General features: G+C 46.4%; 1 protein-coding gene across 2 annotated transcripts in view; it reads right to left on the minus strand.

Moving 5' to 3' along the window:
- Positions 1–867: 867 nt before the first annotated feature.
- Positions 868–15,216, minus strand: part of LOC137432771 (V-set and immunoglobulin domain-containing protein 2) — a 34,169-nt gene continuing 19,820 nt past the window's right edge. Inside the window, exons 4-8 of one of the 2 annotated variants that reach the window (XM_068124970.2) lie at positions 7,525–7,671; positions 7,201–7,326; positions 5,946–6,099; positions 5,681–5,819; positions 868–1,347 (exon numbers count right to left, since the gene is read on the minus strand). In XM_068124970.2, coding sequence (XP_067981071.2) covers positions 1,234–1,347; positions 5,681–5,819; positions 5,946–6,099; positions 7,201–7,326; positions 7,525–7,671 — 680 coding nt within the window. In that variant the 3' untranslated portion in view covers positions 868–1,233. The remainder of the gene's footprint in view (positions 1,348–5,680; positions 5,820–5,945; positions 6,100–7,200; positions 7,327–7,524; positions 7,672–15,216) is intronic. The other variant, XM_068124977.2, reaches the window with a different exon arrangement.

A 15,216-nucleotide genomic window follows, 5' to 3' on the forward strand; every position in this document is an offset into this window, starting at 1 on the left:
AGCTCCTAGCAAAAGCAAAGGGAGGTGCTACTCTCCCGTGACAAAAGAGAGGCGCTCCTAAAAATGCCAAGCAGGATGAGTGCTGACCAATTCCCGGTATACTTGACTTCTTACACTTCTTACATGTCTTACGCAAGCGTTCCCACACACATAATATATACCCTTGCATATACAACATTGACTCACACTGTTGTGGAACATCAACTTGAATCAAACAACAGTTCGTTTCAGAGATGAGCACCACACAATACCACATGACAGCACACCTCCCACCTGCATCTCTTACACACCTGCATCGACACCTCATTGAACCCACGTGAGCCAAGCCTGTTCACTTTCGGGTTAGAAAAGGGTTGCCAATTCGCCCCATCTTTCTCTTTCAATCCCCCTTTTCTATCTACTTTCCTCGGAATGTATGGGGTGCCCACGTCTTGCTTGTGACAATGTTGACTGTACAAGGGGCTCTTCTGTGCTCAGGGTAAGATTGATTATTATGTGACACTGCAATCTCCTGTAAATATGGGTGACACTGCAATCTCCTGTAAATATGGGTGACACTGCAATCTCCTGTAAATAAGGGTATTTCAACACGAGACTTCTCGTTTCCAAACCTGTTCGTGTATTTTTTTTCCATTGGCTTAAGTATCCCAGTGCATGTTTCAAAGAGTCAGCAATCTTCGCCAGCTCACTGGTCAAATTGAAAACTCCTGTCCGAATGTGCTGAGAATCATTTACAAAGCCACACCTCAGTAATGAGGCAACCAGCAGGCCAAAATCACAAATGTATCCCTTTCCCATGAGCATTCACAAATGACAACTGAATGTCGCTCCACCCTCTTCCCCAAAAAAAGGACAATTTTTGCCACAAACCCGACAACATACCTTTATTGTGTTGACATAAAAACATTCAGGCAAACATCATTGAAGTCATTTATGATACATTCAAACAATTTGTACTACTTGAAGCAATTCAGTTTAAATAAAAAGAAGAAACTGGAAACTGGAAACCTTCAAATTGTATTGATTAGCACCAGGTTGAAATTCGACTTTAGCAACTCGGCTTTAGTGTTTGTATAAAAAGTTCATGGCACTGCAGATTTTTTCAACTTCATCACAGAATTACAAGCTCAGAAAGGTACAATTCTATAATTAGTGCTTTAAAATGCAATATAAAAAAACCTTACACCCTCTTAAAACAAATAAAAACAGCAAAATGCTCCAAAGTTCCCAGATCTAGACACTGTCATCTGACTTGCGAATGGATGCGTACAACACCTTTTCAGAGGGCTTTCTGTAACCATCCTCGTCACTTAAAGGCAGCTCCACATTTGTGTACAAAGGCTGGGACTGCATCGACACAGGAGCAAAGTGCATCACAACATCTCAGAGTAAAGTGCATCACAACAATCCGCCGCATCCCCTCACATTTCCCTCCTCATTCTACCCCTCCCATTTACCTCTTGCTCCACCCCCTCTCCAACCTTCCTCCCCACCCCACCTTTTCTAAGCTCCCCTTGTCCCATCCCTCTCTCCAAGTCCCCTACCCCTTCTCCACATCCCTGCACCCTGCCAATAGGGCCTCCTATTCCTGTGGATATCCAGCATCCAAGGCCTCCTCTCTAACCTGACAGATCTCCTAAACCAGGTCACAGATGATAAACCAGATATCTGCTAAAGATAATCTTTTCTCCCAAAGGACATCCATGATGCCTTAATGTCTCTCCCTAGTTATTGTTTTCTCAACTCTGACAAGCCTGAACACTGTCCCGACCACAGAGTTACAACTTACATCACAAACTCCAATTTTCACTGTGCGTGTGCTCCTCTTACACCTCAAAACCCCAGTACTACCTTTGGCTGCGACTTCCCCTCCACTCCCACCTCTTATTTGTGTGTTGTCCTGTCCTATCAATGGCTACACCATTTGCATCTCTCTCAGTCAACGTGGACCATCTTTTCACCACTCGTATCAACTCTCGCTTCCTCAAAGTGGGGATTTCAACTGTCACCATGCCAATTGGCTGGTTCTTGGCACCTCTATCACTAGCAGAGGACTTGTGTGACTCCATGAGACTGACTCAATCTGTGAACTTTCCAAACCAAATTTATGCAATTGGCAAATCCTCTCTTCTGGATTCGGTAATGACCCTGTTTCCTGTTCTTCCTCTACTCAAATTGGTTTGTCTGATGATGTGGTTGTGAGAGTCAACAAATCTCTGACCATTTCCAGAGCCACCTCAGTGCTGACAAGTCTGGCAGTTCACTCAGGTTGAAGGGCAGGGACTGCAAGCAGTCATCTCACTTCAGGACTGGTCTCCTATATCCACCACCCCTGAAATATGAAACCTCTCAGTCTGGGAATTCTTCCACAGACACCTGCTCTCTCTCTCTCTCATGCACAGATTCATTCCATCTCGTCTTCAGTTGTCATACCCTTCCTCCCATCCATGGTACACTGAATCTTGTGATGAGGCAGTTGCCCTGAAACAACTTGCCTTTGCCTCTTGGAAGGCAAATCCAAACTGAAGGCAATCTCAGTTCCATCCACCAAGCTCGGAACAAGTTTGTGTCCACCCTCAGGAGTGCCAGGAAGCACTATCTCTCCACACTCAAGATTGAACTCTCAAACCTGTCTCCCTCCTCTAAATCCAGGTGGCGTCTGGTCAAATCTGTTTCTGGTATTTGTTCCCGCTCCATCCCCTCCCTTACCTCAAACGGCTACACAGCTGACACTGCACGTGACAAAGCCAAATGTCTCAACTCTGTGTTTGCCTCAAAGTCTTGTGTCCCAAACCCATCTCTCTCTGTACCCACCTTACCCAGTGGAAACCAGATGCTCCTGGACTTTGTGTCCTTTTCTCCCAACAAGGTGGAGAAGTTTCTGTCAAACCTCGACTCTGATTCTGCAACTGGACCAGATGGCATCAGCCCACATGTCCTAAAATCCTGCTCTGCCACTCTTTCACACCCTCTTTTGCAAGGTCATCTGCCATCTGCTTGGAAATCAGCCAACATCACCGCTTTACACAAAAAGGTGCAAAAACAGATCCTTGCAATTACAGACCAATCAGCCTGTTCCCAATAATCAGCAAGGTAATGGAATTGATAATCACTTCTGATATTAAATCCTTCCTCTTCTCCAATGGCTTGATCTCGGATCATCAATTTGGATTGCAACCAGGTCATTCTACTCTGGACATGTTGCTTCTGCTGTCTCAACAATGGATGGAGGTCGTCAATGCCAAACAGGAAATCAGAGCTGTCTCCCTCGACATATCTCGTGCCTTAGATATGGTGTGGCACCCCGCCCTGCTATCCAAACTCTCATCTTACGGTATCCATGGTAATCTCCATGCATGGCTTGAGGACTTCCTCTCCGGTTGTAGTCAACGTGTGGCCCTGAATGGAATTCCCTCATCTCCCCTTCCTGTTCAGGCTGGAGTTCCTCAGGGCAGTGTTCTGGGCCCTGTGCTTTTTCTAGTCTTCATTAATGATCTCTCCGACTCTCTGGAAAATCCTCTCTATCTTTTTGCTGATGCCTCCACGCTCTGCCACTCCATATCTCAACCCTCTGATCAGCAGGCAACAGTCTCTTCACTCTCTGCAGACCTGGACAATATCACAAACTGGTTAAACAAGTAGAACATGTCTTTCAATCCTGACAAATCTCACACACTCACTATGTCTCTCCGAAAAGACTGTCTGGAAAACCCTCCCATCTACTTTTCAACAATCCTCTCAAATAAGTAAAAAGACAGAGCTACCCCAGCTCTGTCTGGGCTCTGTCCCCCAAATATTCTTACAGGACACACAAGATCTGCCAGCAACCCTCTTCTGGTGAAACTGCCAAAATCATGACATTCTGCTCATCTTCACTCCTTCATTTCTCTTTTTCCCACCTCTGGAACAAACTCCCTCACTCTCTTCAATCCCACTCTTCACTCCAGGTCTTTAAAACAGCTGTTCACCACCATCTCCCATCTCCCCCCATCCAAATCCTTGATCTTTTCTAACCACCACCCCCCTCCCCCCCATTAATACACTATACACCCCAAATTCACCTTTTTCAAATTCCGACTTCTTCCCTGAAATTCCTAGTAGTGTGCATTTGTTTTGTACCATGTACCCTCTGCCCACCTTTATCCCCCCCCCCCCCCCCCACACAAAGTCCTCTCTCTTCCACAGATCTACCGATGTCCCTGTTCTCTATTGTTGCTGTGCTTGTGTGCTTCCCTCGCTTCCCCTATTGGCTCCTGCTCCCTTTATTATATGTTTTATGTGTCTCTGTTTATGTTTTTGTGTTAGCTCTTATATGAGCCTCAACTTTGGAGAAAAATATATAAAAAGTGCCATTCAGGCCACCTCCACACAAGGCTTCCAGACTTCCACTCTCGTAGCCGAAACATGGCTCTCAATGGGATCCTCTCATCTGTTCTCTATTTCTAGGCTGGAGTGCCATAATTCCCCAAGGCAGTGTCTTAGGCCCAGTCCTATTCCTAATCCTAATCTTCATCAATGATCTTTCTTACACTCTGTAAAATTGTCTGTCTCTTTGGTGAAGACTCCACACTCTGCCCAAACATTCCTCACCCTACAGATAAGCAGGTAGTTGCTTCTTTCCTCTCTGCAAACCTTATTCAAAATGGCGAGCTGGTCCAACACTTGCAATGTCTTTCAATCCCAACAAATCTCACACACAGCCTGTGACTGTCTGTGACTGTCTGACTGTCTGTGGCTGTCTGTGACGGTCTGTGACGGTCTGTGACGGTCTGTGACTGTCTGCGACTGTCTGCGACTGTCTGTGACTGTGTCTCTCTCTCTCTCTCTGAAAAGACCATCTGGCAAACCCTCTCATCTACTTAACAATCCTATTGAAGAAGTTCATTCACTCAAACATTTGGGCCTCACTATCGGCCACAATCGTTCGTGATAGAGCAGTGCTCACTCTCATGTTGGTTGAGGTGCCTGCGTCACACCATGCTTAGATAGAAACCAAGGAAACCAAGGCCTTCAATGTCATTAAAATCTCTCGCGATGAAGCCGAGTGCCTGGGTCTATCATTTTCACATCGCAGATATGTTGTTAATCTGTCATATGCGACCTTGCTGGTCTTGCACCCTCTGCCCTTTCCATGCTGTCTCCTCCCCTCCCTCCCCAGATATTTGCAGAGCAAATGCAGTCTGTCAGTAACCACCTCTTGGTGAAACAGCCAAAAGACACACTCAATGCTCACTCATTCGGTCTGCTTCCTCCTCCCCCCCCCCCCCCCCCCTCCCCGCCGCACCTGTGAAACCAACTTCGTCAGTTTCTTCAATCTCATTCGTCGCTCCAAGGCTTCAAAACAGCTGTTCGCCACCATCTCAGGTCACCACCTCATTCACACAACCATGATCACTTGTACTTCCACTAATACTCCCCATGTGCACCTCTTTCCAAGTTGGCATTTTCCCTTTCACTTCTGTAATTGAGAGATTGTGGCTCTGTCCATCTTGGTCATTCCGTATGACCTCCCCTTCCACACATTTTTCTCCAAGTCTCTATTTTGTCATTCAACTGCACTGTGGTTGCGCCATCCCCCTCTTTTATGTTGTCTATTCGGTGTTCTAGCCCCTCCATGAGCCTCGACACAAAATACACACAAAAAGACATTGATGGGAAAACTGAAATGTACAGTGTTTACCTGGTCATTGGTTGGTGGTGGAGGTAAATGGCTTGGTGGTAGTTCATTCTTGTAATCTTCGTCATCAGAATCATGAGAGTAGACGTGATCAGAATGACGAGTTGGAGGACGGCTTGTGGGAGGGCTGGACCCATCCTCACTTGACAGACAAAACACCATCGCTCAGAACATCGTATGCCCAACCCCAGGCTCAAATGAAGACGTGACATTAATCAGAGCTTTACCAAAAGCATAAATTGCAGACCGTATTTCGTAACAAACTTACTACAAATCGGAGGGGCGATTTTTGGTCTTCATGCTCCCAGAGCTCCTTTTTGTATAATACCAGTAAAGAAAGTATCCAAGTGCAGCCAGTGCTACTAAGAGCAACAACACTCCAATGACAGCCCCTGCGACATTGCCTGCAGATGAACTCGATGCTGAGAAAGTCCGATGCAAGGTGGCACACAGTTTGCATAGATCAGCATTGTGGCCAAAAGTTAGTGAACAAACATGCAACTCTGCCTTACCCACAAGGAAAACTCCACGACAGTTATATCTGTTAAACACACGTATCGGTTTTTTTCATTTCAGTTCCAAAAAAAAAATAATAATAATTAAATAACACAAAAACAACACACACACACACACACACACACACACACACACACACACACACACACACACACACACACACACACACACACACACACACACACACACACACACACACACCACACACACACACATCTGGTTTTTTCATTTTTGTTCCTCACAATTCTATCTCTCTCTTTTATTTATTCACACACACACACACACACACACACACACACACACACACACACACACACACACACACACACACACACACACACACACACACACACACACACACACACACACACACACACACACACACACACTCCACCTTCTGAACTTGCACATGGAGATAACAACACACACTTTGTGCTAATTAAGTGGTATTCCCACAACCTTTAGCGTTTAAGTTCCACAGGGGCACAAAGGTAAAAAATGTAAGCTCCCAACGTGGAGAAGACCCTCACCCTCCCCCCATCCTCCCCCCCCCCCTTCACCCCTTCCTTCGACCTCATGGCTTGGTTTTTGCTCTGATGTGCATTGTCAGCTGTGAGACCTTATATAGACAGGTGTGTGCCTTTCCAAAACATGTCCAATCAATTGAATTTACCACAGGTGGACTCCAATCAAGGTGTAGAAACATCTCAAAGATGATCAAGATAAATGGGAGGCACATGAGCTAAATTTCAAGTGTCACAGCAAAGGGTCTGAATACTTATGTCAATGTGATATTTCAGTTTTTTCTTTTTAATAAATTTGCAAAACTTTCTAAAATCCTGTTTTCTCTTTGTCATTGTGGGGTATTGAGTGCAGATTGATGAGGGAAAAAATGAATTTAAACGATTTCAGCATAAGGCTGCAACATAACAAAATGTGAAAAAAGTGAAGGGGTCTGAATACTTTCTGAATGCACTGTATATATATCATATTGTTTGCTCAATCACCATTCTTAGTTTTCACCGAGAGGAGGGAAGTGCACACTCCAAAGCCTATCTTGTTCGACGCATTGCACTGGTAGAGTCCACTGTCGACCACCGTCACATTTTTCAGCCACAATTCCCCAAGGGCTGCTGCATTCAAGGGATAGATGGAGCAAAGTAAAAGCTCATCAATAAAATTTAAATGGCAAAAATATACAAAGCAATTAAAAGACCATCTTAAGCAAATGAAATGAACAGGATGCTCAAATAATCTCTGAGGCCTTAAATGAAAACTGCTGCATCGTTCTATATCACATGAACACACACACGCACTTCACCAGTACCTACTTGCAATCGGTAGCGTCGACATGGAGTTCAACCGGGTCCAGGTGTAAGATATTTCTGGAGTTCCAATATCTGCATTGCATTTCATTTTCACGTCATCGTTGATACTGGGTTGTCCACCTTCCAAGGAGCATATTGGAATGGGTTTCACTGGGTTGAAGAGAAGTGGGCACACAGGATGAGATTTTTTAAAATTCTGAAATAAAGGGGCACAAGCCAAGCAATGGAATTTTAATACTTTGTAATTAAGCAACGTTAATCTATTTTTGAATGATTCCATTGCAAAACCACTCAAATGTTCAAATTAGGAAATAAAGAGAAAAACTACTTTATATTTTGCTTTGCAGGCCATGACAGTTCTTTCTAATGAATCCCCCTCTTCCCCCCTCACCCCCACCACCACCGCTCCTTCTCCCGACCTCATGGCCGTTGATCGGTTGGGGATGGGTGGAGGGGAGAGGGAATGTCCCCTCCCCCCACTTTCGAAAGAGGGGGAGGGACAGCATATCGACTGTCACCCTCACAAAGGATTATCAAACGGTTTTCCATGTGCTTGATTTTATACATTTTATGAAAACTTTGAATGAGCAATTAATTACTTGGAGAGAGGAGTATTAATGGATTTATATGAGATTTTGGAACATAATTAATACTGGACAACAAAACGGCTCCACATGGCACACCGCTCTGTGTTAGCATGGGCAGACCGGCACATGAGTGCAATTTAGCACTTGAGGGCTTGTCTAATATTGTTACAATACTGGGGTTCAAGGGCTACCAGGAGAGGGCTCCTCGGACCTGCTCAATGACCTCTGGACCTGAGGCCACCAGCCACGGATAACTCCGCGGTCCAGTGGGTTGCAAATCAACCACGGATGACCGATTGAAACCACCAAACCGAGCAGGGTTGGCACTCCATGATTAACGCGTTACATTACTGGTGGTTTGGTGATCCCAATTGGGGACTTTACACTCTCCAGTTGAACATCCGTTCACGAACATGATACTTTATAATCATATTTCATCTTTGATCGTTAGATCCAATCACATAAACACGACGTTTTTGAACTTTTTTGATCATACCACCTGATAAGTGCTAAATGCAGGAAATTGAACCTCGAGAGTTAATTACCCATTCACACCTCGTTAAGACAGACTTCACTTCACCACTCTTTCGCCATTTCACATGGCATTCTCCCCACGTGACGTAAGGGAAAGCATTCTCCCCACATGACGCGAGGGAAAGCATTATCTCCCCATCACAGAGGGAAAGCATTCTCCCCACGTGACGCGAGGGAAAGCATTCTCCCCACGTGCGCGAGGGAAAGCATTCTCCCCACGTGACGCAAGGGAAAGCATTCTCCCCACGTGACGCAAGGGAAAGCATTCTCCCCACGTGACGCAAGGGAAAGCATTCTCCCCACGTGACGCAAGGGAAAGCATTCTCCCCACGTGACGCGAGGGAAAGCTTTCTCCCCACGTGACGCGAGGGAAAGCTTTCTCCCCACGTGACGCGAGGGAAAGCTTTCTCCCCACGTGACGCGAGGGAAAGCTTTCTCCCCACGTGACGCGAGGGAAAGCTTTCTCCCCACGTGACGCGAGGGAAAGCTTTCTCCCCACGTGACGCGAGGGAAAGCTTTCTCCCCACGTGACGCGAGGGAAAGCTTTCTCCCCACGTGACGCGAGGGAAAGCTTTCTCCCCACGTGACGCGATGGAAAGCTTTCTCCCCACGTGACGCGAGGGAAAGCTTTCTCCCCACGTGACGCGAGGGAAAGCTTTCTCCCCACGTGACGCGAGGGAAAGCTTTCTCCCCACGTGACGCGAGGGAAAGCTTTCTCCCCACGTGACACGAGGGAAAGCTTTCTCCCCACGTGACGCGAGGGAAAGCTTTCTCCCCACGTGACGCGAGGGAAAGCATTCTCCCCACGTGGCGCGAGGGAAAGCATTCTCTCCACGTCATGCGAGGGAAAGCATTCTCCCCAAGTGACGCGAGGGAAAGCATTCTCCCCACGTCACGCGAAGGAAAGCATTATCTCCACGTGAAGCGAGGGAAAGCATTATCGCCATGTGACGCGAGGGAAAGCATTCTCCCCACGTCACAGACGGAAAGCATTATCTCCATGTGACGCGAGGGAAAGCATTCTCCACACGTCACAGAGGGAAAGCATTATCTCCATGTGACGTGAGGGAAAGCATTCTCTCCACATGACGCGAGGGAAAGCATTCTCCCCACATGACACGAGGGAAAGCATTCTCCCCAAGTGACGCGAGGGAAAGCATTCTCCCCACGTCACGCGAAGGAAAGCATTATCTCCACATGATGAGAGGGAAAGCATTATCGCCATGTGACGCGAGGGAAAGCATTCTCCCCACGTCACAGAGGGAAAGCATTATCTCCATGTGACGTGAGGGAAGCATTCTCCCCACGTCACAGAGGGAAAGCATTATCTCCCCGTCACAGAGGGAAAGCATTATCTCCATGTCACAGAGGGAAAGCATTATCTCCACGTGACGCGAGGTAAAGTATTCCCCCACGTGACGCGAGGGAAAGCATTCTCCCCACGTGACGTGAGGGAAAGCATTATCTCCCCATCACAGAGGGAAAGCATTCTCCCCACGTCATGCGAGGGAAAGCATTCTCCCCATGTGGCGAAAGGGAAAGCATTCTCTCCACGTGATGCGAGGGAAAGCATTCTCCCCAAGTGACGCGAGGGAAAGCATTCTCCCCACATCACGCGAAGGAAAGCATTATCTTCACGTGATGTGAGGGAAAGCATTAATCGCCATGTGACACGAGGGAAAGCATTTTCCCCACGTCACAGAGGGAAAGCATTATCTCCATGTGACGCGAGGGAAAGCATTCTCCCCACGTCACAGAGGGAAAGCATTATCTCCCCGTCACAGAGGGAAAGCATTATCTCCATGTCACAGAGGATCATTGATAAAGATAAAGCATTATCAGAGATAAAGCATCATCTCCACGTGACGCGAGGTAAAGCATTCCCCCACGTGACGCGAGGGAAAGCATTCTCCCCAAGTGACGCGAAGGAAAGCATTATCTCCCCGTCACAGAGGGAAAGCATTCTCCCCACGTGATGCGAGGGAAAGCATTCTCCCCACATGACGCGAGGGAAAGCATTCTCCCCACGTGATGTGAGGGAAAGCATTCTCCCCACGTGGCGCGAGGGAAAGCATTCTCCCCACGTGGCGCGAGGGAAAGCATTCTCTCCACGTGACGCGAAGGAAAGCATTCTCCCCACGTGGCGTGAGGGAAAGCATTCTCCCCACGTGGCGTGAGGGAAAGCATTCTCTCCACGTCACAGAGGGAAAGCATTATCTCCCCGTCACAGAGGGAAAGCATTATCTCCATGTCACAGAGGGAAAGCATTATCTCCACGTGACGCGAGGTAAAGCATTCCCCCACGTGACACGAGGGAAAGAATTCTCCCCATGTGACGCAAGGGAAAGCATTCTCCCTACGTGACGCAAGCGAAAGCATTCTCTCCATGTGACACGAGGGAAATCATTCTCCCCACATGACGCGAGGGAAAGCATTATCTCCACGTGACAAGGGAAAGCATTCTCCCCACATTCTAAACACATTACACGAGGGAAAGCATTATCCCCATGTGACATGAGAGAAAGCATTCTACCCACATACTATCCACGTGACATGAAGAATTTTCCCCACTGGACAGTTTCCCTACTGGTGGTGAATCACTGAGATCTGGAGGGTTCTCCCTATTGTTGTGAGTGAAGGCTTCTGCTGGCTGTTGAGATGACCATTTTTCTCCCTCCCGAAAAAAAGCATCAATGGTTGACAACTTGCAGCTGTGCCTCTTCTTTTCTTTTTCAATTTCATAGTAACACTGAAGGCTTTCATGATATTTATATAAACTATGAAATAATAGCGAGTTATAGGAAAATAATCATGACGTTCTGTGAAGCCTTGGTATCTAATTAGTATAGATGTTGTTTCGGAAAAAAACTTTAACCTTAACCGGGACTACGATAAGTGGGGACACCAAGTATAGCATGATATTTCAAAAGGTTGTGGCCAACCTGTGCCAGAAATAGGTGGATGAGATGTTTAGGCGACAAGAACAAGCCGATTAGGTTTTGGTGTTGGTCTGGATCCAGATCTGGCCTATCAGTGGGATACAAAACATAAACTGTTCAGTCTGGAGGAGGTATGCTCCCTAGAGAGTGCCGTTATAGTTTTGTGTCTGTTTTGGTCGACACATTTGGTCTTTCGCTCTCCAACCTTAACCAAACTTGCCAGGAGAACAAAGAATCCATCATAACTCAAAAGACAAAGATAATCGTTATTTAGTTTACCCCCCTCCAGGAGTTCTGAAAGGGTGGGAGGTATGCAAATTATCTATGTAAATATGTACCATATAGAGCTGTTTCCAAGAATGACTGACCGAGAATAAAGGTGTGGAGGTTGAAAGAGGTGACAGTGAGGGAGGCATTAAAAGAGAGACTGAGTATGGTAGAGGATGATGTGGTTGAGCTTGAAAGTGGTTGGATGTCAATGAAAGATAGTCTGTTGGGAGCCATTGGTGAGGTATGTGGTTGGACAAAAAGACAACCGAGGCATTCGGAAACATGGTGGTGGGATGATTAAGTTTGAAAGAGGATTGATGAGAAGAGGAAGAAGTTCAAGGCGTGGCAGAAGGCGAAGCGTACGGGGGCAGAACAGACAGAGCATGAAAGTTATAAGGCAGCCAAGAAGGCTGCAAAGAAAGAGGTAGCAAAGGCGCAGGAGGCATGTAGGAAAATGTTCAGAGAACGCTTGGATTCAGGAGAGGGTCAGAGAGCGGTATTCAGGATTGCAACACAGATAGCAAAAGAGAGGTGCGATGTGATGGGGGTGAGTTGCTTGAAGGATGAAGTGGGACAAATCATTGAGGACCCAGATGGAATTAAAGGAAGATGGAAGAGATATATGAAAATGCTGTTGAATTCAGAGAATGTATGGGATGGCAACATAGAGAGTAACCCAGTTTTAGGACTGGCAGGGAAGATAACTGAGAAGGAGGTTGAGGAAGTGATAAAAGCAATGAAGAGCAGAAAAGCAGGAGGGCCGACGGAAGTTGTGGGAGATATGTTGAAGGCAGCAGGAAGTTGGGGTGTGAAGAGAATGACAGAGATCTGTAATCTGGTGGTGAAAGAAGGCCGCATTCCAGTGGATTGGGAACCGAGTACCCTGGTCCCTCTACGCAAGGGGAAAGGTGACCCTCTGGACTGTGGCTCAAGTCGAGCGAGAAAGTTATTGGAGCATGGAATGAAGGTATTGGAAAGGGTGTTGGAGAGGAGGATAAGGAAGAAAGTGAAGATCAACGAAATGCAGTTTGGATTTATGCCAGGAAGACGAACGACAGACATGCTTTTTATTGTAAGGCAGTTGCAGGAGAAGTACATGGAGAAGAGGAAGAAGTTTCTAATTGGGTTTGTTGATCTGGAGAAAGCATTCAAAAGGATTCCCCGCGAAGTAGTGACATGGGCATTGAGGAAGTTAGGAGTGGAGGAATAGTTGATCAGAGTAGTGACGGCAATGTACGAGAGAGCGCACACAGCTGCAAGGACAAAGGACGGGAACAGTGGTGAGTTTGAGGTGAAGGTGGGAGTTCATCATGGGTCGGTGCTAAGTCCACTACTATTCGTAGCTGTGATGGAGGTGCTGGCTCGGAACGTAAAGGAGGGTTTAACGTGGGAGTTGTTGTACGCAGATGATCTGGTGTTGATTGTGGAGAGTATGGATGGACTGAAGGAGAAGATGAACAAGTGGAAGGAATGTATGGAGACAAAAGGTCTGACGGTGAATATCAGAAAGACGAAGGTGATGCCAAGTGGCAAAGCATGTGGTGAGGTGGAAAGAACTGGGAAGTGGCCGTGTGCTGTGTGCAGGAAGGGTGTCGGAGTGAAATCCATTCAATGTACAATGTGCACTGAGTGGGTTCATCAAAAATGTAGTGGTCTGAGAGGGTCATTAACCAGTGTGGCAGCTACATTCAAGTGTAAGGTATGCACAGGGGGAGCTGCAGATGGAGGAAATGTTGAGTTGGATCTTGGAGACGGCATGAAGCTGGAAGGTGTGAAAACATTTTGCTACCTCGGAGACATGCTGAATGGAGAAGGTGGATCAGACTCGGCAACGGTTGCTCGAATGAGATGTGCATCGAAGAAGTTTCGGGAACTGAGTGGCGTGCTGACAAGGAGAAGAGTGTCGTTGAAGCTGAAGGGAAAGGTGTATGCTGCATGTGTGAGATGTGTTTTGATTTATGGGAGCGAGACATGGGTAATGAACGTAGAGCAGCAACGAAGGCTGGAAAGGGTAGAAATGCGAATGGTTTGGTGGATGTGCAGAGTATCATTGAGAGAGAGGAAGACCAATGATGAATTGCGAAAGATGATGGCAATAGAGCCTGTGATGGATGCTGTGAAGAGAAACAGGTTGAGATGGTTTGGTCATGTGTTGAGGAAGGATGAAAGTGACTGATTGAGAAGAGTGATGGAAATGAATGTAGAAGGAAGTAGAGGATGGGGAAGACCGAGAAAGACTTGGCTAAAGGTGGTGGGGGAAGAAATGCTGGCAAGGGGAGATGTAGAAAATAGGGCAAAATGGAGAAGATTGTCATGGGGCCTGCAAGGCTAACCCCCGCTCTAGCAGGGAAAATGGCCTTAAAATGCCTGTTGTTGTTTGTTGTTGTCGAGCTGTTCCCAGTGGGAGAGCGTATGACCACAGGCCTTCCATCTCAATTGTTTCCTCCTCAATTTTATATTTTCAGATATTATTTTCATTGTCTATTATGTTGCTTTAGACTTGATTGCAAGCGATCCGGAGATATTCCGATGTAATATTTACCTTTTCCATCTTGGAAAAACGTTAGCAACTTGGAGTGTCATTTGCGACATCCAGCTGCTGTTCTTACTATCTGCTCACTGGATTGTTCCTGTTGTTCCTATTGCTTTCTTCGTTTTTTTATTTTTCGTTCCTATTCCTTTCTTTTTTGGACAGTACGGTAGAGAGAATAAATTTTACCCCCACACCCCAAATGCCCCCCCCCCCAAACCCACTCAAATAATTTTCCGAGAAAAGGCAGCACAAGCGCATACCTTCACCAGGCTGAATAGTTTCCGTTTTCTATCCCACTGATGGGCCGGATCTGCATTCGAACCTGAAACAAAATCAAATCGGTTTGTTCTTGTCACCTAACCAACTCGTCATAACCTTTTGAAACATCATGCAAACACATACGCACTTCTCCGGAGTATCGTTAGCGCATCATTTTGGCCCCATCTCTCATTGGTGAAGAATCACTTAAAAAAATTAATAAACTATCGTATCCGGATTCGGATTTTCACTAAAATCGAGTTTTTCTTCCTCGTCACACACCAAACCTGTCCACCAAGTTTCGTCCGAATACTTCCACAACCTTTTGAGATATTGTGTTATAAATCGTTTTTGGCACTATCTCTCAATGGTGAAGAATGACTTCAAAATTATGATATCCAGACCCGGATTACGATCTTCATCAAAATATAATCAATTTGTCCTCATCACACACATAGCCTGTCCACCAAATTTCGTCTGAATCTGTCTAACTTTTTGAGATATCCTGTTCAGAGACAAGCAGACACACAGACAGGAAAGAAAACATAACCTCCGTCCACTTTCGATGGCGGAG

Source organism: Myxine glutinosa, chromosome 1, assembly GCF_964187855.1.
Source record: "Myxine glutinosa chromosome 1, kmMyxGlut1.1, whole genome shotgun sequence".
In the NCBI taxonomy this organism is placed as follows: Eukaryota; Metazoa; Chordata; class Myxini; order Myxiniformes; family Myxinidae; genus Myxine; species Myxine glutinosa.